Genomic DNA, 26,367 nt, shown 5'->3' with positions numbered 1-26,367 from the left:
TAGTTTGTCGGTCACCATGATTATGTGTGCTGGCCCCTTTTAAAAAGTCAGTGATTCTTCCCCCCTCCCATATTTCTTCACTTGATTTTTTTTTTCTAGTTTACAGAAAGCCTTTTTGTGTAATAATCAGTGAATAGAAAAACTTCACCTGCAAATACAAGGTAGAAATGTTATTTCACAGCTATAGGCTGCAGCATTGATCTCTCCAGATCTCAAATGGAGAATGTACATGTTTGGCTCCCAGTTAATTCCAGATTCTGAGAAAACTGTCCCAAGACCCTGTAGCTACAGCCATGCCGTCATCAGTAACACCTAAACAGCTGACACGGTTGTCATGGCCAGCGAGGACACCTGCAAAAGAAGAAGCACCGAAAGTTAATATTCCCAGAAGGTTGGTATGTTGAGGACTTCAGCTGTTACTCTGCTCTCCCACCAAAGTCTTCCAATGTGCTAAAAAAAAATAAAAAATATGCAATGCAGAATCTAATCATCCTTTTGCTTTACCCTGAAGAACTATGTACATCACAACAGCCACACCAAGAAACTCAACCGCAAGGTTTCCAAGAATATGTGCATTTTTCTCTCTGCCCTCACAACCTGTCCTTTTTGCCCCAAGACCTCCTCACCCTCATCAGGCTCTCCACTGTTTTTCCCCATTTTCAGCAACGCCGTCCACAATTTCAGCCATCAAGGACTTCCAAAATCAAACATGATGTCTTCTGACAATGCCCTGGATACAGGAACTACCTTGAGTTTCCTGTTTTCTGAAGATGAGAAATCCCCCACGTAATGTGCCAGACTATTAGACGAGCAGCACTGCACCCTGCCTCCTCCCACACTGGTTTTACTTTCCTTCTGCCCATTCTGCTCTCCCTCAGTACCATGTCCAGGTCAGTTAAAACTCAGCCTGTCCACATCCCTTAAGAAAATAAAAAGTATTTTCAGTCTGAACAGCAGAACCAAGGATCAGAACTGAATCAGGCTCCATCATTTAAATTACTGTAGGAAGTGAGAAAGACACAGCTATGCTATAAACACGCTGTCTGTCCTGCCAGAAGTGTCCAGTTCAAGGACCAGACATGTTCCAGTTCCCCTCCCTCCCAACAGCTGGAATTTATGGTCCCCAAGGCAAAAAGACTACTGTAACTTGCTGCTGAGTTGTTTCCTCTGATGGATGCAAAAGTCAATGCAAACGTGTAATTTTTCATTCCTTCATTTCATACACTTGAGCAGAATATATTTTCTGTAGAAATCCTGTCACTCTGGAGGCCATTCCTTAGCCCCAGGAGCTGGTATCTGCCAGCACACAGACACATAATGGCCAATACCCAAGAACGGGAGTATTTCCCTGACTTGGAGCATTTCTCCACACCTCATACAGGTGAAAACCGTAACCCAATGTGGCAACGGGAAGATCTAACCAAATGCAATGAAAGGAAAGGATGCCATTCCTACAGAAAAGAGCATTAAAAGGAAGCAAGCAGATCCCATAACATCAGCAGAAGCACTGGCAATGACCTGGGTCTGCATTTTGCACAGAGTTTGGATATCCACCTCCTGCTAAGGCACTGGAAAAGTTCAGCTCGCTGCAGTGACAGGTACTCACCCGCTCTCTCCCCTTTCAGGGTATCCCACACGTTGCAGTTGAAGTCGTCATAACCTGCTAGCAAAAGGCGACCGCTTTTTGAGAAGGCTACAGAAGTGATCCCGCAGATGATGTTGTCGTGCGAATACATCATTAATTCCTGATCGGCTCGGAGGTCAAAGAGTCGGCAAGTGGCGTCATCGGATCCAGTGGCAAACGCGTGTCCATTAGGGAAAAACTGGAAGTTTTAGATTAAAAGACAAGAGTTTGACAGCAGAAGAATACACCGTTTGTGCATGAGTTCAGAAACATCACAGTATTCTTTTGCTGGGTTGATCAGACAAAGGCAGAAATATGTAATCTAAAAAATAATCTTCACGTTAAAAAAAAACACTTACGCACAGCTATGCCACAAAACACTTCTAGAATAGTATTGGTAACACCAGAAGAGCTGGAATTTTACCCAGACAGTTCCCGTGCGCTCTGTAACAGGAGTCGAAAGGGATGCGACTAACGCCTACAAAACGAAGCCAAATGCAGCGATGTGCATCCTGGCTGTGGGCCGGGAAGGCCCGGGAAGCAGCGATACACGATGTTCTGTCCGGAGCTGGCCAGCCAGGTTGGCTCAGCCAAGACAGAAGATTGCAAGCAAGCAATTTCATTGCCTGCTCCCCCCAAGCCCCCCCCAAAAAAACCCAAACCAACCCCAAAACCCCGTCTACTCCAATTCAGAGTCGTTCTTACAACAGCCACAGAGATTGACATGGCAACGACGAGAGCTCGACGCATCTCAGGATTCAGGTCTAAGTATAGGAACTGCATTTTTCTACTGGTCATGCTTTTGGTATTTTCTCAGCCTTCATAACTTTTTATGTTTATCAAAAACAGATGCAGCTTAGACTTAGATTTCATTCCCTATTTATCAGAGCTTGTATCTTGCAGATCAGAACATAGTGTTACTATGAGAGAGAGGAAATATAATCCAGTTTATAAATATTACAAACTGATTCCAGAGATGAATAGTCAACCTACGTACCAATTTTAACTTTGCCTTCCAGAATATTTTGCTGAATGCTCTTTTCAACAGAAAATGTCAAGCACACTTTCATTCAACAAAACACCTGAGGATGAGGATGCTTGGCTGTTTTCCTTCCTCTTCATATATCACACTCATCTACAATTTTCAGTTTGCTGCACCGCAAAAAGTTTCCCTCCTCAATTCTTTGCTTCTTAAAAAAAGGAAGGACTCAGCTACTGAACAAAAACACAGCTGAAACTATTCCAAGAACAATGTGTTACAGATAATGGTAATAGTAACTCAGAAACTAGATCATAAGTCATCAGACAACCTCCTTTGTTACATACAATTCTCCAGTCTCTACCCCAAAAAAGTAATTGATATTAAATCAAGGTAACAGTAACTATAAGATGGTATTTGAATTCATGCAAATACAGCTTTTATCCTGCCCCTTTCTTCCCACGTGGAAATACAAATGATCACTTACACAAACTGCGTTAATATCTGACACGTGTCCTGTGAACGACTGCCTGCACATTCCATCTCGAATATCCCAAAGCTTTGAGGAGGCATCACAGGCACCCGAAACAAAAGTCCTCATATCCGGACTCAGGGAGAGACTCATCACATCGCCAGTATGCCCAGTGAATGTCGTGGTCTGTTGACCAGTTTCAATATCCCACAAAGCGCTGCAGATAAGTGCATGGGGTTATTTGAGAGTTTAAGTTTTAAATACAAATTAAGGCACTGTAGAGGGAAAGAAAAGGACAAAAGGAAAAAATGGGGAAAAAAAGGCCATCAGAGCTCCAAAACTCACCAAGTGGTGTCTCCTGAGCTAGTGACAATTTGGTTGTCATCTAGAAAGCGACAACAGGACAAGTATCCTAAAATCAAAACAGTCATGTTAGTTTCAGACCCAGGAGTAGTAACTGAAGTTTAAAATCCAAAAGCAGTGATTGGAGTTCTCCCACAGCTAGTTCAGAACTATTTTGCAGCTCACCGCACACCTCAAGGTGAAATTGTTTCATCTGGTGCAATAAAAAAACCCAAACACTTCAGAGATGAAGGAAGCACATGGCTGACCTGTATGTCCTGGCAGCTCCCGGCTCACTCTCACGTTGCCCTCTCTGGTTTTTAAGTTGTATATGGAACAGATGTTGTCCAACCCACCACAGGCAACGTAGTTCCCGGAGGGCGCGTAGGCGCAGGTCATCACCCAGGAGGATCTCAGAGGAATGGCGTGCATCTGCGGGAGGACACGGCTCGTGAACGCCACGGCACGCGGTAGCTCCACGTCCGGCCATTTGTATCAGTTAATGAATTACGGCAGATTTCACACACCAAGTAGGTCGTGTGTCTTAAATTTCAGTATTTTGATTTCACAACATATTACAACCTATTTCATATTCATACATACTAGGACGGAAAGTACCAGCAGTCCCCGGGGTAGGTATGAAGAACATCAGTATGATGTTATTTAATAGCAAAGCTATTTGGTACTTAAACATTTACACCATTTGTTTAGCCCACTTAAATTACTTTGTCCAATTCTCCTACATCTCTGAACTACAGGTTATAAAAATAGCATGGTTGTACCCATAGTAACTGGACAGTTTGCAGAAGCAATCCAAATTCTACACACTACCTAACCTTTTATTATTTAACAGCATTTTATTTTTTCCTTTTCTTTTTCCTCCTCCTTTCTCCGCCCTCAAAAGCAAAGCACTCCTATAAATTCTGAGGTATTATGTAGAACGGTGGCTCCTGAGACACAACCTACAATGTATCGCTAATAATCAGCTAGTCAGGAAATAAAAAAAAATTACATCTGAATTAGAGAAAGACCGTCACTTCTTGTCTTGCAACCACAGACAAAATGAGCCCCCTCAAACACTCAAATTAGGCATGAATTATTGACATGGATTATAAATAACTCTACCTTATTTGTTGTATAACTATCCCAAATAATTAATTTTCCATCTTGAGAAGCACTGACTAGTAGCCTAAACATAAACACAAAGTAAAATATGTTAATATAAAACAAACAATAAAATTCTCAAAATAGACATTCATCATGCATGATTACCAAGTGATGCAGAAGTTTCATGATTTCTTTACTACTTTCTTTTTTTATTTTCTTTTTTTTGCGGGGGTGGAGGGGTAGGAACGAGAGGGAGGCATTTGCTGGTAAAAATCTGCAGAGATCTGTGTATTACCTGACCAAAGAATCACACGTCCACAAGGACTCACGATTAACAATGGACAAAATCACACTGAAAACATGTTTATGAACTCTATCCGCAGCTGCTTTTATTTCTCATACACTAATATTTTAACCATACTGTACCCTAGAAGCTAAGGAAGTTTTCCTCTCGTGTACAAGGATCTTTTTTTCAATTAAATAAAATTTGTCCATAAAGTTTTTAAGTCTCTGTTTTCACAGAAGTTACATAATTATTCAGTGTCTTGGAAAACAGAGTATCCATCAACCCAAAAACATGCCCCATCACATACTGTCCTCTCCTTAAATAGACTCAAAGAACTTAGCTAAAACTAAACGAAGGCAAAATGTCTGTGGTAAGAACAAGCAAAGCACCTTTCCTTCCAGTCAAGGCTCCTCCGCTACTGCTCTGCGATCCAAGCCAGTTTGAAAAAGAGAAAAAAACCACCAGAGTCGTGGTCTGTGACCCCTGCAAGGGCACCAACACCAGAGCATAAGGCTCCCAAAACCCGATCCTAATTCTCCAGCGGACAATCCCATTTCCAACCCGTAAGCAGAGCGTTTAAGGGTCACTCGTACAAACCTCGAGTCAGATCCCCAGTGCATAGCGTAGATTTTGGCTAAGTGACCTCTAAGCGTGCGCCGTGTTCGCATTTGAATCCGACCCACTGAGTCCAGACTTGTTGTGATCTAAAAATAAATTAAACAAAGCCCTGAGATACTGAGAACTATTTTTAACACACAGGATAACTAAGTATCTTTGATAGAAAATAATCTATTCTAGCATGCAACATTAAAAAAAAAACAAACAAAAAAAATGTAGCGTGCAACTCAGGATTAGGTTCATGCAATCCTGAAGAAAAAAGATTCTACAGAAGATACATTAACACACTTCACCATGGCTATACCTGAAATATCAGAGAGTTTTTAAAAAATACTATTATGTAATACTGAGATTATTTCAGATTATCAAATCTGAAAGTTTTCAGTTAAAACCTGTGGAAGAAAATCCTCCAACACTTACTACAATGTTACTTTTTAAAGCCTGGCAGAACTTTAAATGTGAAATACCTTTGTTCCCACAACACAGTTAAAAGACATTCATTAAGTCTTTGTAAATATACTCAACACAATAAACACACTCTATTTAAAAGGCAAACTGGAAGCAGGACCCATTAAGATGGTGGCAGGTTTTCTTGGCTGTTTGGGTTTTTTCTTCTGCTTTATTTGTTTGGTGTTTTGGTGGAGTTGTTTTACTTTGTTTTAAATAATTGTATAAATACACAGCCCGTTTCCAAAGGCTTCTTTAGTAACTGACAGAATAAAGTAAAACAGGAACATGTTGCAAACATAAATTGTAAGGATTTTAATTTTTTCATGTATCAAGTAGCAGCCCACGTACAGAATCAAGAACATACCTGAGCAAGAGTTGTGTCACTACATGCTTTCCTTGCATCCTGAAACAAAAAAAAGTGGAATAATTTGAATGTGAAAAGCAATGCTGAGCATCAGTTGAGAGAAAACAGCTAAAGGAAAAACGACTTTAAAGGAAAAACAACTCTAAAGCTCGACTTCACCACACAAAAAGCCACAACCCACTAACAACTTACAAGCCAATATGCTTTCTGTCACCCTAATTGTTTCGCCGTCCAAGGAATCTAAAGCACGGGCACACAGGCTAGGGGGGCAGTGGAGGAAGAGGGACTTAATTAGGGCTGTGCCCCAGCAACCTTTGAATCTCCCTCTCTAAAAAAAACGTGATTCAAAGGCGTCGGGAGCCATCCTCAAGTCCCAGCGCCTACCCTCTTCCCCGCACTCCTTCCCGGCGGGGCTGTCCTTGCTCAGGGTGTGCTGAGCACCGACGGAGGGACTCGTCCACCTGAAAAAGCAACCACAGAGCGCCCACCGTTAATTAGCCAGCTCCTGCTGCAGCGACACCCTCGGCATCGCAGGTGGGTCCAGGCTGGTTGGGAGAGGCAGGATGCGGAGAGCAGGGCAGAGCTGGCTGAGCGCAGCTCCAACCGCTCGCACGGTTCATATAAAAGGAAGGAAAAGAAATACCCGGGTAACGCCCTCATTCATTTCACGGTGTGGATGGTGCTCAGGGCTCCATACAGATACTCTCTCTTTCCTTCATTATTTCAGACTCTATCAAGAAGGACTCACTTTCTGCATATTATTCAGAAAAGAGACTTGGCTTTCATTTGTACAGTCCACGTAACAGGCTGGACACCTGACGGAGGCGAGCACCGCTGAGCCCAGCTTGCAACACTTCGATTTTGCAAAACCTGGTTTTGGTTACAACTGCGATTGCACCGTGCTCCTGCAACTCGGGCTCCTGACTTCGAAAAACAAAAATAGGCACAGGGTCAGCAGCCACTTCTGAGAAGCATGCTTTAAAATAATTGGCTTAAAATTAGACAGGAACTCTAAAGCACAAGATAAAACTATCAACGGCAGCTTTGAAGGACCAGCCAGGAGAGCCTCTCGAACTCGCTGTGATTTCTTCCAGCTTCTGTATCCAACCAGGCAGGCGTCCCACAAATGCCAGGTGGCTTTTTCACCACCAATTTCTGTGTCCCCCACCCCAAGGATGCACTCAATCTGTACACTAATGGCAACGTCCTCTTTAGAGAGGAAGAAAGGAAACACTTACACATTTTGGAAGTGCATCAACACATTCAGACTAGGATCTTAATTTTTCAAGCTCTTGCTTGAAAGTTACTTGACATTGCAACTTTAACAATTTCTTAGCACGTGTTTATTTTGACCACCCTTTACAGCTTTCCTCCCAGAAAGCAAGCCTGAGAGTGGATTAAGTCATCTCAACTTATTTTTAAAATGTCTGAACTGTAGAAATATTTATAAAATGTTGACGTCTGGAATCAGGAGGGGTTTAAAATACCAAAGCAGCAAATCCCCTAGCACTCAGGACTTATTTCATCCACAGGAAGAAACACGCTGGATTTTAAACAACCTTAATTGTTCAGTTTAGCTGAAACACTTGAAGATGTTCAACATAAAATGAATTCTGAACTCAGTCCAAACAAAACAAAGCAATTTTTCTTAAAGAAATAGCTATTAGCACCAGCTATAGTCGAGGCTGTCTAATAGTTGCCATAGGATTGTAAAAGTTGCAGGACTAACAAAGTTTCAACAGGCTATTTTAATTCTCACATCTGAACTGCCATTTCTACATATGCATCACCGTAACAGAATCATTAGTGCCACACAGAAAAAAACCTCCCCTATGTTAATTGTAGGTTTTTCTCAGTTCGTGCAGTGGAAAATGCAGAATTTGTGAGAAAAAGCTATTGATCATTTTGTAGCTCCTACTATTTCCTAGCACACACAAAGATTTCTTTCCTCCCCTGAATTACACGTATTTTTAAAATATAGCATCTCATTTAATTTCAAATAGTGTCATTTAATTTCAAATGACAGTGCCAAGTATGCAGCACATCCAAAAATCGTATCCTGAATTTCACTTCTCAAAGTAAGGACACGCATCACATGGGAACATCTATTATACACAGAGCCAGGAATCGATTTGAACCATAAAGCCGCCATCCTGGCAGCCAGCAGTTCATTGTCCACTGATATTTCAAACTTCCTGCACTAAAAATGCATGCAGTCTTATTTTATCCTTCCAGCATAGTCTGTGTACAGAACAAAGATCCAGCTTTAGTAACTGCACAGGCAGGGCAAAGGTACTCACATCACCTAGAAACTGTGAAAAAATAAATATTTATATATAAATTAAAAAATCATTAACCATTTCTAAAATACTGCAGACTATAAAAAGCCTATTGGGAAACTGATGTGCAGTTTATTCTACTTTAGGTAGTTGCTAGGTACAAGCTTATCTGGAACTTACTTATATGCACAATGATAATTTTTGGAGATTGTTAGAGAAAATATCAGGCAAAACTCAAGAGTTGTAAACAATTAAGACAGCAAACTTCTAGCTATATATAAAACATCAGATGCCGTTAAGTGAGCCCACCTCTTTTTAGAAGCACATCAGAAATAATTCCTGAAAATTACCAGACCACTGGATATTCTAGACACTTAAAAACCTATATTTTTTTAATATCTTGTATATATCCTCTTACCCTTCCCAAACAAATCTCTTATTTAGAAAGAAAACTGTGCAGCGATTCAATAAGCAAGATATTCACCTATGCAAACACGAACTCAATTATTCAGTCAGAAAGTTACTTGGAAATTAAGTCATCAAGAGCATTTTTAATTGCATATTAATCTGACGTCACAATTAATCAGAAGGTATCAAACCCCGAATCCAGGTGTGAAGAGGCAAACGCTAACTGCCGATGTCGAGTGAAAAGCCGCCAGAGGCAGCAACAGCCGTGGTTACTCAACTTCCTCCGTGTGGATCCAGTTACAAGTTTGGGTGATAAGAGTTACAAGGGAACTGTTAAATCGACCTAAAGCCACAAAACGGAGTCGCTGTACAAAAGACCAATCAGATTTTTACGCTCCAGAGCTAAGAAAGCAAACACTCCTGCAGCACAGTCTGGCTCTCTTACTGCCTGGTATTTCTTTCTTCACACGACACAACTTTGGGTACAACCTGACTCACCACAAAGACTGAACGAAGACTACCTTTTACCCGTGCAATGCCGCAACAAAGCTTAAATTTTAGAAAAAAGTATTTCAAAAGCATTCCTCCGGAGAGCTGCTAGAAGGGCTGCCCAGTGCCCCAGCACAGACTGATGTCCACATGAAGTGAGAAGGGCAGGACCCAGAGCTCTCCTTGGATGGCAGCAACTGAGCAGCCAAAAAAGCAGCATTTGCCCCCAGCACAACACACCCACCAACACGTGGCGTGTTTACACCGCGTGGTCGATAGCTCTGAGCAGCAGAGCGGCACAGAACAACCGCTGCCAGCAGCAGGTGCCGTGCTAAGAAAGCCAGTGTGCACACAAGATACTCTAAGGAATGTGCACCCTTAGGTGACAGGAATGTTCGTAAATGCGGCATTTCCAGATCAGTCACGTTCATGTTTAGGAAAAGGCAGTTTTGATGAAGAATAAACAGACTTCGAAGATCTTCATTACACTTCGTACTTTTCTCTCTCCTGAAAACTGCATCGCTGAAACACGCAGGCGTGTTGCAACAGTTTCCCGGTAAACTGGCTTTAGGCATGACAGCTCATACTGGGTTTATCTTCAATGAGTAATTTCAACACAAAATTAGCTCATATGGGGGAATCCACATTCTCAAAAAAATAAATACAGTAGGAAGTAAAATAATAGGGCTTATAGAAAATGACATTCATGCCTGGCAGGTTTTTTCTCACAGTCCATGCTTTGACCTACATGCTTATCAAGAGTGGCAGCACAGTGGTCACTTCTAGCCCAGAAACAAGCTTCTCCAATACCCTTAACCCCAACTTGTCATGCCTACTTTGATTCTCCATTTTTTAAAATCATCTAAAATAAAAAGCTTGCATACACCATAGTAACAAAATACAGCAAACTTCAGTAGGAAATAAAACGTTTTGTTCAATGTACATTACGAATGCGTTTCACTATACCAACGGGTGAATTTTTCTGACTTCTAAAAAATACAATAAAAATATATTAAGCTCTGCACAACTTAAACAGGAGCAACAGATCTGATCTTTAGACTTTATTTCTTTAAAAGAAGAACATTACCACAGAAAATAAGCAACTAGCAACTCTTACTCTGATTTGATTTCGCAGCTGCTCTGCCTCCTGCCGTAACTGTTCCAGCTCACTCATCTTCCTCAGCCTCTATTTCTCACACTCCACCGGTGAAGAAAACCTGTCAAGAAGAGGAAAGAAAAATAAGTTTCAGTACCGCTTTCTCCTCTTTACAAAAAAACAAAACTATATATAGTTATTCTGCCTTTAGAAAGGCTTCCAAACAGATACTCCTTTTAGCACACAGCGCACAAAATAAATTTGGCGGGACCTAAGATCTTTCAACTCCTGAATTAAATGCAGTATACTCTAAATACAGAAGCAACTCTCAGCAGAACCACCCGTTGAACTTTAAGAACCCGTTAGCGAAGGCGTTGGTAGTGCCAGTCCTCTCACCCACCCAGAATAATCCTCTGTCCCTCTTCACCCCAAGATGGCAACAGAGAGCAAAGACTGCAGTGGTCGCCTCAAACATTCACCATACAAGCACCTTTGCACATGAAATCCAAGATGGTTTTTATGTTAATGAAAGCCCTGGACTACAGCTGCAATAGCAGATTTTCTACAACTTTCTTCTATATTCTTCCTGGGCAAGGCACGACGCCGTTTTCATTTAGAAGGCACCCACACAGTGAGAAGGGCCAGGAAAGGCCAAACCATCCCTAAAAGCATCCTCGTCGTGCTGGTATTGCCCACAGCAGCCTGAAGCAGTTCTTGGCTGAACAAGGACTCAAAGCAACCTTAATAAAAAGATCAGTAAACAGTAAGGCCACGTACAAGCACACTTTCAGGTTAGTAATTTTCTTCAATCGGATTTTACATCCGTGTTGAGAAGTTTCCTCGGATCAATTCTCGTCTTCACCCTACGGTACAGCAGTGCAGCCGTGCACCGAGCACCACAGACACCTCTGACACCCCCTCACACACACGGAGACTTCGACACTCTTGCCATGAAAGTAAAATCAGCTGGTAGTAGCTCGCTCAAGAGGAAGCCTGGAATTAATTTGTATTTTTTTTCACGATAGAAGAAGCACCCTGCAAAGGTGGCAGTGGTGACCCCCTACATTACCTAAATTGCCCAAAACACTTCCAGCTTATAGAAGAAAGAGGATGGAAGCCAGGTGACTACTCACAAACAAAAACAGAGGGAGGAAAGAAGTGGAGAGAAAACCTATTCATAACATTATACTAAGCTTTTCATTTAAGCACCAGAGACAATACAGTAGTGGACCCCAATTTAGTCCACCAAAGAATGGTCAAAAAAAACCAAGGGAAGAGAGGTCACAGTGTGCCTGGTAAGTTGTAGACCTCTAGTGAAATCCCTTTCCTTGGTCTAGCTCCCGGTTCTTTGTAGTTCAGGAGCAATATGCTCAAAAAGACAGACTCTAGAGGATTATAAAACACAACACTTCGTAGATGCAAAGAGTGAAAAGTTTTGGTTCAAAGTAACTTAAGAGTAAGATAATTTTTCTCGGACTAAGAGCTTGCACAAGTGTTTAAGAACTACAAAAACTTGTTACTCCAGAAGAGAAGTGTATCTTCACTAATGAACCCCAGTCTTCCTTTTCGCTTGAACCTCCATGCTTTCCACAGATGTCACTGCAAATTCTGTGTCAGAATAAACTTACAAACACACACAAATGGGTTCATCTCCAGACCAAAATACATCCCAAGCACAGCGGTGATGCAGAACGTCTAAGCAGTACTTTCAGCTATACACAAGCAAACCATGAAGTTCACACCTTTCCCTTCCTTAAATCCATACACTGGTCAACTACAACATTATAATTCATTTGCGAATACTGTAGGAGACTACTTTATTTACTATCATCTTCCTATTTCACAAGCCCAGACTATTTAATATTGCTTAATGCACAGCAGGGATAAAATATAAAGTCATTCAATATAATGTCCAATTTAAAAAAAATAATCAAGCATTAAAAATATCACGTTAGCATGCAGGCTGATTGCATGCCTTTATAGCCTACCAAGTTTAATTATAATCTTAATATATTGGATTGTAATACTAGACCTTTCAGTTCTGACAGTGTCAAATTATCCTGTTTAAAATGGTTTCCCTTTCTTGTTCTAGAATCTACACAGAAGTAAAAGAGACAAAACAATGGACTCAAACCTCTAAAGCAACCCAGCCCCGACGCCTGCCAACATTTCAGTAGTCTTGCGCACTATTTTTAACAGAAGATAAAGATTCCTAACAGTGAAGTTGATGTATCCCTAATTTGCTGAGAAGGGAAGTCAGCTTCTGCCCTGTGATGGGCCACACACTTCAGTGCTTTGTAAACAGAAACTTAGACACAGAATAACTGATCCTAAAGCAAGTGACATTACCATTCAAGTGGAAGAACCTGTGGTTGGTCACCAGTAGCTGAAGCTATGGCTTTTTTATTCATAGGTACAACTGTGAGAGTATTAAAAAATCAGCTGTAGCACTGCGTTGACACTCAAAGACCATCAATGACCATTCAGCACTCGTTAGAGTGCTGGTTACATAAGGTCAGTTAATGACTTCAATGCCATGCCTATCGGTATTCTTCAGCATTAATGCCATTTCCGTGCCAAGTTGCACCAGCAGCTCAACAGCCGTTCAGCCTCACAGCTTTAGATTGTTGTACCTGCACAAGTTCCTACACAGACCTTCAGAAGTCTTCTCACCCACCCGCCTTTAGCTTAAAAATTAATTCCTAAGCAAATTAAAGGACGACGATATTTCACGCTTTTTTGAAAGTAGTGAATTTTTTTGTAGTTGAAAAGTCCTAGCAATATTGAGATGTTCTAAATTTGCAAAGTCATTAGCATTACTGCTCAGCAAAAACGTGTCAGTGCTTCAAGGTCAATCTATGCCTCAACGAATATAAACGCCCTCCAAGGCAGTAAGCTTTTCTACAAAACCCAGATTCATTTTGGAACTGGATTAGTCTAGCTTTAAACATTAAAGTTCCTGTCCAGTTCACAGCAGCTGAAGAGGAAGCTTTCAGATATTCTTCAGCTAGATATAAACACCGTGACACCGCAGTAAACAACCTAAGTGCATGGTTTAACTACTAAACTGAAGCGTATTTAATGCTCCCTGTTGTACTGCCTGGCTGCAGCTCCCAACACAACTGCTCCGGCGTTCAGATGAGCATCCGCCATAAAGTACTCAGCAGAATCACGAGCAAGATCCTTCCACTTGGAATTTATTATTTTTTTAAGGTGCCCACAGGAAATTACGGAAATTGAGTGGGTAGGGAGGAAGCTCTCCCGGATGCCTTTCCCAAGTTACACGAACTCTGCCAGCAGCACCTCTGAGCTCCTGTCACACTGCTGTGTGAGCGTCACAGCGATGCCACGCTCGCGACAGCAACGCAGGGAGACAAGAAACATGCTTGGAACTTGCACACGTGGATGTGTCTGCATCAGTTTTAATGCTTCTGATGCTACAGGGATACAGTTAAAGAGAGGCAAAGAGGGAAATCCACAGCCAAGATGTAGTTAGTTATGCATGTAGACCATGATCCAGACTAGACTTACTTGCTGTCACATTGGATCCACGTGCCTCCGTGAGGTGACCAGTGAAGCACAGAACTGGGAGGGCTGGCAGCACCGGCAAAGCGAGGCTGCATCCTACAAACCTGTCCTCAGTGCAGAGAAGTGGGTCATCACCGCAACGCTGAAGTGTGCCGCTTGCCAATGCTACCAGTCACCAGATAAAAACCAACTTGTTTTTTATCAGATTAAATGCTGGGACTGCCTCGATGGGTCTTACAGGGATCGCAGAGAACAGAGGTGATTTCTGTATTGCAAACTTTTCCTCATAAAACAAAATTACGCAAATGTCAGTGGATTCAATTCTAACCTGTACTAGGTTACTAAGAAGACATGTTTGTTCTTTCTCCTCCAGGAAGATCAAAATACTACACCCGGGAAAGAGCACTGCTCCACAGCCTGGAAAATAGTGTATTCTGAACAGGAGCTTCCCCAGGAGCCCAGCTGTTACGCACTCGGCCCCGTATGAAGCAAAGCCATCAGCTCTTCCACCTCTGTGAGCAGAAAGGGAGTCAGGATTACTCCTGACATCTTGGGAGACCACAGGTATCCTAATGCCTATCGCCCTGACTTATTAAAATAATAAAAGAAGAAAAAAAATATTCTGAGTTAGCTCAGTTGAAGAACACTACTGGTATCTGCTTTTCAACATTTACAGGTAGAAACTCTGACAGAGGCAGGTGCTTCGCTTAAACGCAATTCATGCTGTGCATGATACACTACGAAAACCACCTGCTACGGCAAAGAGGCCTTAAGGGGATGAGCAACATGAAGGGGAAGAACTTTTAATACCATGGGCAGCCAGGGGCTGTGCCGCTGCAGGACACCCAAGCGATTAGGAAAGGGGGTCAAGGACATGAGACGCTTCCCGTCAGATTCAACAACACAGGGAGCTCGCTGCGAGCAGTAACCACCGCGGCACATCTTTGCCCTGGAAAAAGCAATGTCAGTTGTAGCCTGAACTGTGCCGCAGCGCGATTTTTCCTCAGCGGACTTGTACAACTGAATTTACTGATACCAAAATAAAGTGCCTCCTGAGGCAAAATAATTAACTAAGACAGATTCCACAGCATATCTAGTGTCAGGAAAGCCACTGGCAGGCTTGAGTGCTCCACAGATAAATTACCCCTTACACTATTCCCGATTCAGTAGCAGCATCATTTGCTAAGAGTTTAATTCTCCATTATATGGGCAGGCAGTGACAAATTGCCACAGGTTCTTGTCTCAAATGTCGTTTCACTGCAGCCTGTGGACTTGGAACACTTTGGCTGCAAAAACACCATTTTCTCTGCAAAAACTCACTCCAAATGGACTGAGGACACCAGTTTAGAAAATTGATCCAGCCCAAGAGCTCCACGACACCCCAGCCAGCAGCAGGGCAGGACATAGCACTCATAAGCCGGGACCCAGGGAGTCCATCACACAGGGACCTGCCAGTCCTGTGGCCCAGAGCGGGAAGCTGGTGCAGGGGCCGAGAGCTCTGGGAAGCCAGGATACGGGCTGATGTTTGGCAGATTACTGGAAGGAGAATTGTCAGGCATGTAGTGACAGGAACCTTTAGTTCGGCAAAGCAGAGCCACCTCTGTCTCAGAAATTACAGTTTACAAAACTAAGATGCTAAGGATGTTCACTTGCCTTGGCAAGCTTAGCTTATTCCCATGGAAAAACCCATATATATAGGAGAAAAAAAATTACTAGAAGTGTAAATACCCCCAACCCCACAATAAAGCATTTCTATTTTTGTGCCAAACACATGGAGACTAAAGGGACTGTAGAAAGAATACTCTGTCTGACCAGATTCTTCAGAGTTGTTGTCTAAAGAATTACTTAGGCGAGAATTTTATTTTGTGTTAAAAAAATCAGTCCTTTAGAACTGAAGTAAGTGCTTATCTATACACATCAATCTCAGGTTTTTTTTAACTAATATGCAGTAAGATCTCACAAATGATCAAGCAGCAGAAGGTAAGAGAGTTTTCATGTAGCTTGTATGTGATCAACCCTACTGGTGATCATACAGGTGGCTAAACATAAGGAATGCTAAGGAGAACACTTTACTAAATACAGAAAAAAAGATACCAAGAAAGACTCCAGATCTCTCTCTAGGGAGCTATATAGGTAACTCACATTGAGGCTTCAGTCCACAAAACCTTTAATATGCTGAAGTCACTTGCGTAAAGTTACACAGACTGATACTTTTTACATCCAGGATGCACCCAGCCAGATTTCGATAAAATATTTCCATATTTCGTGACACTAATCAAGACATCGGCCGCTTTACGTGGTCATTTATGTCTCCCCAAAGCCATGAAAAGAGAAGAAAAACACTGAGAGGTTTTAATGCTTACAGTCTGCAGGGAATGAATTTGACATTTTCAAGAACTAATAATCAAAATTTGGCATTGTGGACAAAGCCTTACACAAAGTGAAATTTCTGCCTGCACAACAGCCACTTGAAAGAAATGCATTAACGCTGTACTGTAGTTACATACCTTCGTATATAAAAAGTGTTTATTACAGTAGAGCTATTTGAGTATCACACACACACACTCAGCCCTTCACTGAGGAAAACTAAACATTTAATGCCTTTTTTGACTGGACCTGGCTCTGTGTTACCTTTCCTCTGTTTCTCACAGAGACCTTAGCAGCTATTCCTTTTCCTGAGAATTCTGCGCTTTGATTTGTAGCTGTACTGCATCAATAAACACAGACAACAAAGCAAGGAGCTTTTATGTTGGTCAACTAACACTTAAATGTGAGCAGAAGGGCGTAAGTTAAAATAACAGTATATAAGGGCTGTAATTGTGCCATTGTGTACTTTGCTCTTCCTTTCTCTCTCTCTCCTCTCAAACCCCTTCAACACATCTCCTTCCTTTCTGTATCTTTAACGTATACTTTTGAGGGGTGTATTAGCTGCAGAACATTTTAGATGTTTCAGTAAAGAAAGTGAACAACGGTTCATTCAAAAAATAAATAAAATTGTTACCATTTAGAAAATAAGCTTGGAAACCCTAACTGAATATTTTCCTTACTTTTTCTTTAATTTCCTTTTTTTTTTTAAAAAAAAGGTGGAGTTAATTGTCACTCTGATTTCTGAGCCGCCAGGCACATGGAAGGAGAGTTGTCCCATGTTCGGGGCCTCCCCAAGAAGAAAACAGGAAGCAGCCTGGGTGTGACCCCGCTCGCTGAGGTCAGCGCTATTGTTGCACTTCTGCACATTTTGGAAGTGTTTTAAAGTGATACATCTCCATTATAGCTTTGGTACAAAAACAGGAAATAATCAACCAACGCCTCTCGAGAGGAAGGGTACGAGCAGAACTTATTTAAACACCCATTTCTCTAACAGATACTATCCCCAACTTGAAGGAGACATGTAAGGAACGTCGATGCTCAAAATGGCATGTACGGTTGGAAAGGAGAGGTCGCAAACAACGCAGCAGTGGGATATGAAAGTAGTGTTGCCTCTTCGTGTGCCAACGTGCCCCCTGCAGTTACATCACAAACTGTGTGGCAGAAGCAGTTTCAAGTCAACAACGTTGCTCCTTCCTTCCTCTGCCAAAATACCGCCTACCCCTGCACATCTTAAAGAATAGAAATGTGTGCCATACACACATAGCTACTTCACTTGTGATTTTAATATAACTTCATTTGAAAGTTATTTCGTCTATTGCCACAAAAACGTTTGTATTTACCGCCCCAATTACCTGGCGTTACCAACAGAAGTAATTGGAGTCAGACAAATAGAGGTATCTGCATTCGCCTCCAGACACCAGTACCGAAACCATCAACCTTCAGCGTTTTTCATTAACCGAGAGCAGAAAAAGTGGCAGCATGAACACATCTGGCAGGAGAGCTGCCGCCTTCAGAAGTCGCTGCCATTCCGCCAGCGCCGCCGACCCTGCGCGTGCCCGGCTGGCAAAGGAGAACGCGAGTCTGCGCGGCCACCGCTCGGAACGGGGCACGACGCGTCCCTGCGTTTGCCGACTCGTCTGATCACAGTTGCCCTGGCAGACAAACAGACTAACAAATACTGACCTTCTTAACAGACAAGCAAAATCACAATTTAGAAATTAGTGAAGTAAGTCTTATTAAGTTTACTATTAAAAAAGGCTCAGTGACTTCAGACTTCTACCTTCTTCATACAAGCTGACAGATCACTAGACCAGCGTCTTGAGCTCAGAGACACGATAGCTAATTTCTAAAACCTAACTTAAAGTCCAAGTAAGCCAAGTACATTCATAAAACACATACAGAAAGTCCCTACTCTTCTTTGCCTACACACACTAGATTCTAAAGTGGGGGGGGAAAATTAAAAAAAAAAATCAGCATTAAGCACAAAGCTGAAAAAAAGCACAGGAAGGAAGGAATTTTTGAGTGTCATGAATATTTCACAGTCCAAAAGAGTGATTTTTTCCAAAAGTAACATTCTTGCATCTTATATTCATTATATTCTTTTCCAGGTCAAAATGTTTTGGTACGTAGGCACAGATTTATTTTTATCACACTCCCTGCAAACAGAACTTCATGTGAAATTCAAATTATGTTGTCTTATCATAACAATTCTCCAGTGAAAACCTGGTTCACTGACCACAGGACACTCCCATCACAGAACAAATTACTATCGGTTTTGCAATTCCAAATACGTAAGAAGTGGCAAGAAATATCTTAATGAAGCAAAAGAATATAATCTTAAGTAACAAGACAGACAGAGACATTTCCAGTCCATTTTCCTGTCCTTGGGGACAGACAGGTGGACAAACACACACAAAGCTGACACACTATGTTATTTGCCTCTTCAAACACTCATCTATGCCCAGTTTTGCTAGAAAAAGCGTACTGCAGAGTGACAATCCAAAGTCACTTTGAAAGACCACTTACATTTACACCCATCTCTACACAGGTTTGATTTCAGACTTTTTTAAGGGGCTGGTACATTGATATTTACTGATGTGCCCTTGCATTCTGTGGGGCCAAGCAGCTCTGCATATAAAATCTGGTCTGGCACCTACATGCACAAAAGATTAGTTAAGCAGCCACCTGTTTTTCGAGTATGCATAAAAGGCACTAAGTAGACAGATAATTTTAGGTTTAAAGTCAGTGGAGAAGAAGCACGTTAACACTGTCTACAGGAGAAGTGCTTCAGTTCAGTTGAGATGACTGTTCTCTTGACTGAAATAATTTCTGGCTGACAGTTTGCAAAGTGGAGCATTCTTACACACTTCAGGAGCCAAAAGCCCAGCAGTACCAGTCACGCACACACATTGCATCCTTTCAAATCTATCGCCAGCTCGGGAGGAAAGAAAAAAAAAAAAAAAGAAAAGCATTTGATCTATACATGGTCCTCAGCACCCTTCCCTCCTCCTCACCATTCAGCACCACACACATACTCTCTTGGTACCCAAGTTACAGCAAGGCATTATGCAGTTCACACAATTATGCAGCTGTAACATTTAGCATACAGCTGTACTCCCTCATAAGAAAACAAGGGAATATAAACATTTGCTTTTTTATACCCATCACCCGAAGATCAGACAGAACTATTGCCCTCAGGTCTAATTGTAGCTTTGCTTTCGGTTCACGATACATCTCTGGTCAGTTATTTGTGATTCTGAGCCACAAAAATTAAGTCCTTTTCCAGACTAGAGTTCAGGCTACTTTACCAGGCTTTTCTAATTCATTTAGTTTTTGCTTCGAGATGTGTACTATCATAGCTCTTTTAAAAAAAAAAAAAAAAGTTCAAAAAAATGTTCTCTACTGAGAACCACTGAATGATTCAAAATCCCACACTGTGAAAGTGAAAAACCCAAGTACTATTTTTCATCCCTTCTACTGCAAGTATGGGATAAAGTTTATATAGGCTTTGTAACTACTTCAGGTACCACTGGTGATGACATTGATATATCAAACTACAAATTGCTTTTGATGCTTCTCAGGCAGTAACCCCTGTTTTCAAATGGTCACTTATTAAAAAAAGAAACTCTGCCAAATATTTAAGGAATGTATCATGTTAAAGCAGTATTTATCACTGCACTTCACACTTGCAAAAAAAAAATAAAATATCCAGGTTACATAAATACACAGAGTACAGTGGCCAAAAGTCAGAAGTTACCTACCTGGCTATTGGAAGGAAAACAAGCCTAGATGAAGTTTCTAAGTAAAAGCAATGGAAGAGAAACAAAATTCTGAAGGAATGAAGTGTAAGACTCCCACTAGAAACTGTTTTCCCCGAAGTGTCATTTTTACTTTTTTTTTTTTTTTAATAGGAGAACTATCCTGTGAAGAAGTAACACTCACTAGGTTATAAATAGTTCAATTCCCCTGTGGAGACAAAGCCTAAGGTTACAGCCAGAAATGTATTTGCAGGCGCCGTGGCCACAAGAGAGCCTGTGGCTCCGCAACCTGCTCTGCTGGAGGTTATCCTCCCAACCCACTGCAACTTCTGCTCCCGTAAATACCTCCTACGTATCTCTGGCCAAGTCAGCTGGGTCAACAGCAACCTAGCTAAGCCCATCACCTCTGCTTCCAGCCTTCACCGAAGAGCAGACACTCTTCTTGTCTTTCAGATTTAACCTTTGGGGTACCCTCACACCATGTTGGAGGTTTTTCTCAGCAATTGTGACTGAAAGTTTAGTAAAAATGGCTAAATATTCTTAAACTCAGCTTCTGGAAGCAGGAGCACAAAGGAAAACGATAGGTGACTTAGTTTAGTAAAAATGGCTAAATATTCTTAAACTCCTGCTTCCAGAAGCTAAGCACAAAGGAAAACGATAGGTGACTTATTGAAAAGGCAAACATGAGCCACACCAATGAAACTCTCGCGCAATTTAACTGTTTGCTTAGGATGTTGGCCTTTCAGCTGTCATCTTGTCAAAATCGCTATGAACATCTGCATTTCAGGCCCACAAGGTTTCTGCAGAGATTGAGAACAGAAAATTGCCCAAGCTTCTGAAGAAACACCACTAGGAAAAGTCAATTTTCTTTTCTTCATTCCTTTTCAAGGTGCATATTTGGCTTTTGATACCCATCTATTGGCATCTGTAACAAACTGTAACAGATGAGAGGAAAAAAAGATGCCTGACTGCCTTCTTGTCTCCAGCTACCTCACCTTCCCCATCAGCTGCTTTTCCTGAAGTCTGGGGATTTGAATTACATTTTCATCCTGTGGCACTCACACAAAAATGAAAAAAAATCCACCCTCTTCTGGACTGTTTCTAGAAGAAAACAGGACTTTCCCCTTTCCTACTGTGTATCTTAGAGATTAAGGTTGATTTTGTAGTACCCAAAACTGAAGTTTTACTTCCTGGCCACCTCATTCTCCCTACTTTGTTTTCTTATTTAGACACCTTGTATCGATACTGTTGGAAAGAGCAACCACAACCCAGAAGTTTCTTGCCCCACAAGTGCCAGTCAGGAGGATTAAAAAGAGACATTTGTTAACATTCTATAAAATGCTGAAACATCGCTGCTCTTCTCCCCTCACATTGTTTGGAGAACCTAAAACTCCCGCCGATGTCCCTCCTACTGATCCAAGGGAAGGAAAATAGTGCTAACATCGTGATTAGTTTCTTGAAATTCTAGGGCATCTGGACTTAATGTCTTCTTGGAAATTTTGCTGGGCCATTTTTTTGAACTCTGCCTGTTGTACCTACTGCTGACATTGCTACAAAACTTGATTAGCTCTTAGAACCTGCCCTCCCCATCCCCAACACGCCCAAGGAAAGGAAAGGACTCCAGTCTGAATTCTCACACAGCAACACAAGGTAAATACACTTGGTTAAACCTACCCTATAACATCAGGGGAGGAAAAAGCCTTCCTAGAATAAGCCTCTCTAAAACCTAATATACCACAGATTTATTAATTTTTTAGTACTCTGACACTGCATTGCACTGTCAAGATCTTTAAGTCAAACCACCCAAACTGATCAAAGTCACTCGATACACACTGAGGCTCTAAATTTACTGTGTGTTAAATCAGATTTTGAAAAGCATAGCATCTATATATACAATCTGAATATTTCTTTCAGCTCAATAACAACAACTAAGCTAAATTTAAATCAAGAACCTGAAGGAAGGAAAATGTCTTCCTTTTCCAAACTAGGGATAAAATTGGTTTACATGAGCAATCACTTAAAGCAATCAGTCAGGACAGAAAGAGCCACCAGAAAAACACTCAGATAAAGTATTTCTTTTAATCAATTTTAAATACCACACGTGTTTTAACAATAGATCATGAATAAACATCTTAAATTTTAATGCAACACTTTAAATTTGCACAAATACCACATAAATCGTGTTTTAATATATAACCAGGAAATGACACAAGTGCAATTTATGTTAGAAATAATTACTGAGGTAAAAAGCCACAATCCACAAGGCAGCAAAAATTCATACAAAAGTCAATGCAACATAATTCAAAATATCAGGTTATCCTGAAAAAGCCTGGGCACTGGAACCGATAACTGTGCTGTGGAAACAGACCCAACAGGTCCAAGAGTTCCACCGCTGATCGCGAGCAGGTTATTTGTTCTTGTCCAAGATGCCAAGCTCGTCAGCAGGAGCCGCTCCAAGATATTCAATTTCATTTAAAAAGCACTTTCAATCCTGGGATTGATTTGATGAGGCTATTTTGGTGCCCCACCATTTGAAAATTAAAATCTTAGAATAATTTTAATCTTAACATTACTCAGCTCTTTTAATGTTTCAAAACAGCAGGCTTCGCAATGACTCAAACACTTGGCTCACGCTGAAAATCCATATGATTAATATTTGTTTGAGATCTAACGTAAGAAAGAGGAGAGAGCTACAGTTTCTGCAACTCGGCAAACCTATTTTGCCTCCAAACAACTCATTTTATGTAATAAGTGAAAATTGAAACTGTCTTTTGCTCTACATTACAGTCAGGCACTTCTATCTTTCCTCTCCTCTCCAGTTTAAGTCCTTTCAGAAGGCAACAGAATGCAAGAGTTACAGTAACTGAAGCAGAATTTGTTTTGCTGTACATCAGCATTTCACGTACTTTTGGAAGCCAAGACATCTTAAAGGAAATGCAACTGTCTTCACTGAATAGCACAATGATTTGCTCGTCAATGTCCATCTATATTTGATTCAATTCTGGTCGTCACAAGCCTTCAGCTCAGTTCTCATTATGGTATTTCCCCACACTAACTACAGCAATTCATAAAAATCAGACCACTGATGACACGCAAGTTGACATCTATTCAAAATATCACGAAGTTCACCTCTTGGTCTTTTGTTTCAGGCTCTCCGCAAAGACAGACTGTTTCCTCGTTCACACACTGCTGAACACATTGACACAGTCCTACTAAAGAGTACAGATTTATTTTTTTTTTTTAAATTAAAGCTGCAGCTTTGTATAGCGCTGCCTGGTGTTATCCAGAAAGCTCCACGAAGCCCTCTGCCCTACGGCCAGGTGTGAAACCACAATCTTAAGAGAATCGCACTCGTTCGTGTTTTTCCTGATCATTTGCTTTAGTTTTGTTTAGCATCTTTCACATAAATTCTATTACAAAACACTGGGTTGCAAAACACAGAGGTTTCATGCAAGAACAAAACAATAAGAACTGAATTTAATTATACACTTCACAGGATGAAATAACTGACAGGTCTGCATCTAGCTAGAGGAGAGAAAAATTTTGGTGAAACCTAAATAATATTTTCTTGATTAGCAATATCACGCATGCTTTCTAATCAGTGAGTTCCAGGCACATGGGAATTGCATTAATCTGAGCATTGATATTCTCAGACAGTATTAAGTACAAAACACAATCACTGCATTATCATTGTCCCTAAGTATTTACATTCCAGGAGCAAGCACTGCACACATCCGGCTCAGAGATTTTGAATTTCTTACTAGGTTAATGAGATTTTTTAAAGTGACTCCCAAGATAATTAAACACAAAATAAAAAAAAACTAAAAAAAATCCAAAAAAACCATCAGATTAAATGCTCCTGTCTTCTGTGACACAGCAGTCTTAATTTCTGACTCTGGCAGAGAAGACAGTAACTGAAGATCTACAATGCACTGCATATTCCATTTTGTTAAATTTGGGTTTTACTTCACCTTCAAAATAATATATTCATAAATTTTGTGGCATTTTTAAAAGTTGCACAATGGTCTAGGAGAGAACTATAGACAGTTCTGTATTCAAAAATATATTTGCAAGGTTTTCCTATAAGGTTTTTGAGTCCCAGGTTTTTCTTTAGAAACTGTTTGGAAAATCAAAATCCTTGTACAAATTAAACGCTAAATACTTTAGTACTCAACTAAGCAACATGAAGATATAGTTGAAACTTCCATTATCCAACGCAAATATAACTGATGACATTCACAGCCAACAATCTTCCACCTAATATTTAAATGACCTGAGCAGTCTATCAAGACCAACTTTTCAAGCACTTGGGAAAGGGCTGAAGAGACAGAGTACCAGCTATTTGCTGCGCCACGCAAACAATACACAGTACAGAAGAAAAGACTCCTGGAACCTGAAACTCAATTTTTTCACATGATGAATAGATGACATATATTATTATACATTACTATTATAGTCTTTCTTCTCAAATATTAAATCTCTTTAACTCATCCACACTATCCACTGTAAAACCTGCTAATTTTAAAGAAAAAATAATTCAAAATTGCCTGTGTTTTGCCTGGAGGTGTTTAAGGAAAGGCTGGATGTGGCACTTAGTGCTATGGTCATAGGCTGGACTTGATGATCTCAGAGGTCTTTTCCAGCCTCAACAATTCTGTGATTCTGTGTATTAGACACACCCATGTATTTATCATCTCGCTCTTTTCCCTAGCCCCCTTCTTCCAAGATAAAATCAGCCTGCTCTTTGCAAGCGCAAATTAACTTCGCCACAGCTATCGTGCTTAAAAATCACAAACAAACATTGCAAAAACCCACTGAAGGTTCCCATCTCATTAAAAGACTTTCAGCATTGTAAGGGTTTGTCAGGTGGTTTGTTTCATTTTAATTTGTTGATACACTTACCACTCCTGTTAACACTACGTCAAACTTTCCTCAACTTATTATAACCAGTAATTACACCTACTATGTCTGTCATTTAATTGTCAGATTAGTGACCACCTCTTACATCACTTCCAGTAATTCCAGCAGAAGTCAGAGAGCTGCTTTCCTCTGCACACTTGAATGACTTCGCAGGCTCACGTGCCCCGATACTCCCCTCCACTTCCCACAAGAACTACCAAAAACCTCCAAGATCCTTTATTTATACTCAGGTAAGCATATGAAATTCTGGAAATTGCATCAAAGGCTCTTGAGGTTAACTGTAGGTGAGGCACAGCAACCTCTACGAACCAGAGGGAGCTGGTGCTGATAACTGGTAGGAGGAAAAGCATCCAGGCGAGCACCAGAGTACCGATTCTCACACAGCAATCACTCTCATCTCAGTTCAGCTTCTCAGTAGAAACCAGGACAAAATATTTTTCAATGCAGAGACCAAACTAGAACACAGAACTCCGCTGAATACATAAAGCCCACCCGACTTGGAAAACTACAGTTTTCATCTCTCCCAACGCTTTTATAGTGGGTCTTAGAGTTGGGTACCTGCTTCCTGCCTTTAGATCGTTTTGCCACTCTTTTACCTTCCCTTCCAAATACTCTGTACCTAACAGAGAATAGTTATTATTCATTTGTTTCAGAAAATGATCATATATAATCAAATTAAACTCTAAGTAATTTTTTCATCAACTCATACTTAGCTTTGAGATTTACCATGCTCCTATTTCAGGACTGAAAAACCAGCCTGGAAAACTACATATTTTCCAAGCTGTAATAGTCAGTCTAATAAAAGACAACAGGTCTATTCTCAAACCATATAATTAACAGGAAGGAGCAGATCAGTGGCTTATTTTGCATTAATTCTGATAGTATTACAGCAGAAGGTAAACTTGTTGTCTATCAGGTTTAAGCAATTGTGATGCTTCTCACAATTTTCAAGAGAGACCAAATTAAAAAATAAAGAAGCTGATAACCTCAGCTATAAGCGCAAAGTTCTTTTTTTTTAAAAAAAAAGAAGCATGTTGTGGAAAAAAAAAATCTGGATGTGGAAATCAGCAATAACTATGAAGCATGACACAAAAAGCATCTAATGACTTTGCACTTTTCCTGAAGACGGGGAGGGGAGAACCTTCAGATTTACTCTTGTCACAACATTCACGCGATGCACGCAAATCACAGATGAATTTAGGGAGAGCCAGAGCCTAAACAAGTTCTAGATCGTTACAGAAATAAATTTTAAAAGAAAAAAAAAAAAGAAGAGAGAAGTT

The 26,367-nt window shown here is 40.8% G+C and overlaps 1 protein-coding gene across 2 annotated transcripts; it reads right to left on the bottom strand.

Annotated features, from left to right (window-relative positions):
* On the bottom strand, window positions 1-10,638 carry LOC104274079 (guanine nucleotide-binding protein subunit beta-4). Of its 2 annotated transcripts, XM_009869604.1 has the most exons (9): window positions 10,536-10,638; window positions 6,243-6,281; window positions 5,408-5,514; window positions 4,543-4,606; window positions 3,687-3,849; window positions 3,421-3,487; window positions 3,091-3,292; window positions 1,607-1,823; window positions 1-351 (listed from the first exon to the last, which is right to left on the bottom strand). In XM_009869604.1, exons 1-9 carry the CDS (start codon window positions 10,590-10,592, stop codon window positions 245-247), a joined length of 1,023 nt encoding a protein of 340 aa, XP_009867906.1. In that variant the 5' UTR covers window positions 10,593-10,638; the 3' UTR covers window positions 1-244. The 2 variants fall into 2 exon arrangements, with proteins under 2 accessions (XP_009867906.1, XP_009867907.1); XM_009869605.1 differs by lacking the exon at window positions 6,243-6,281 and having other exon boundaries at window positions 10,536-10,592.
* Window positions 10,639-26,367: the final 15,729 nt, after the last annotated feature.

This window comes from Apaloderma vittatum, unplaced genomic scaffold (genome assembly GCF_000703405.1).
Source record: "Apaloderma vittatum isolate BGI_N311 unplaced genomic scaffold, ASM70340v1 scaffold14535, whole genome shotgun sequence".
NCBI lineage: Eukaryota > Metazoa > Chordata > Aves > Trogoniformes > Trogonidae > Apaloderma > Apaloderma vittatum.
The sequence above is the reverse complement of the archived record's forward strand: the minus strand, read 5'-3'. Positions and strand labels throughout refer to the sequence as shown.

Excerpts from the sequence above, each read along its gene's own strand:
- LOC104274079 (XM_009869604.1), bottom strand. The coding sequence starts at position 10,592 with ATGAGTGAGCTGGAACAGTTACGGCAGGAGGCAGAGCAGCTGCGAAAT. Across the intron at positions 4,607-5,407 it reads CACTGGGGATCTGACTCGAG|GCTACTAGTCAGTGCTTCTC; the intron begins GTTTGTACGAGT and ends GTTTATGTTTAG. Across the intron at positions 1,824-3,090 it reads CAGATATTAACGCAGTTTGT|TTTTTCCCTAATGGACACGC; the intron begins GTAAGTGATCAT and ends TAAAACTTCCAG.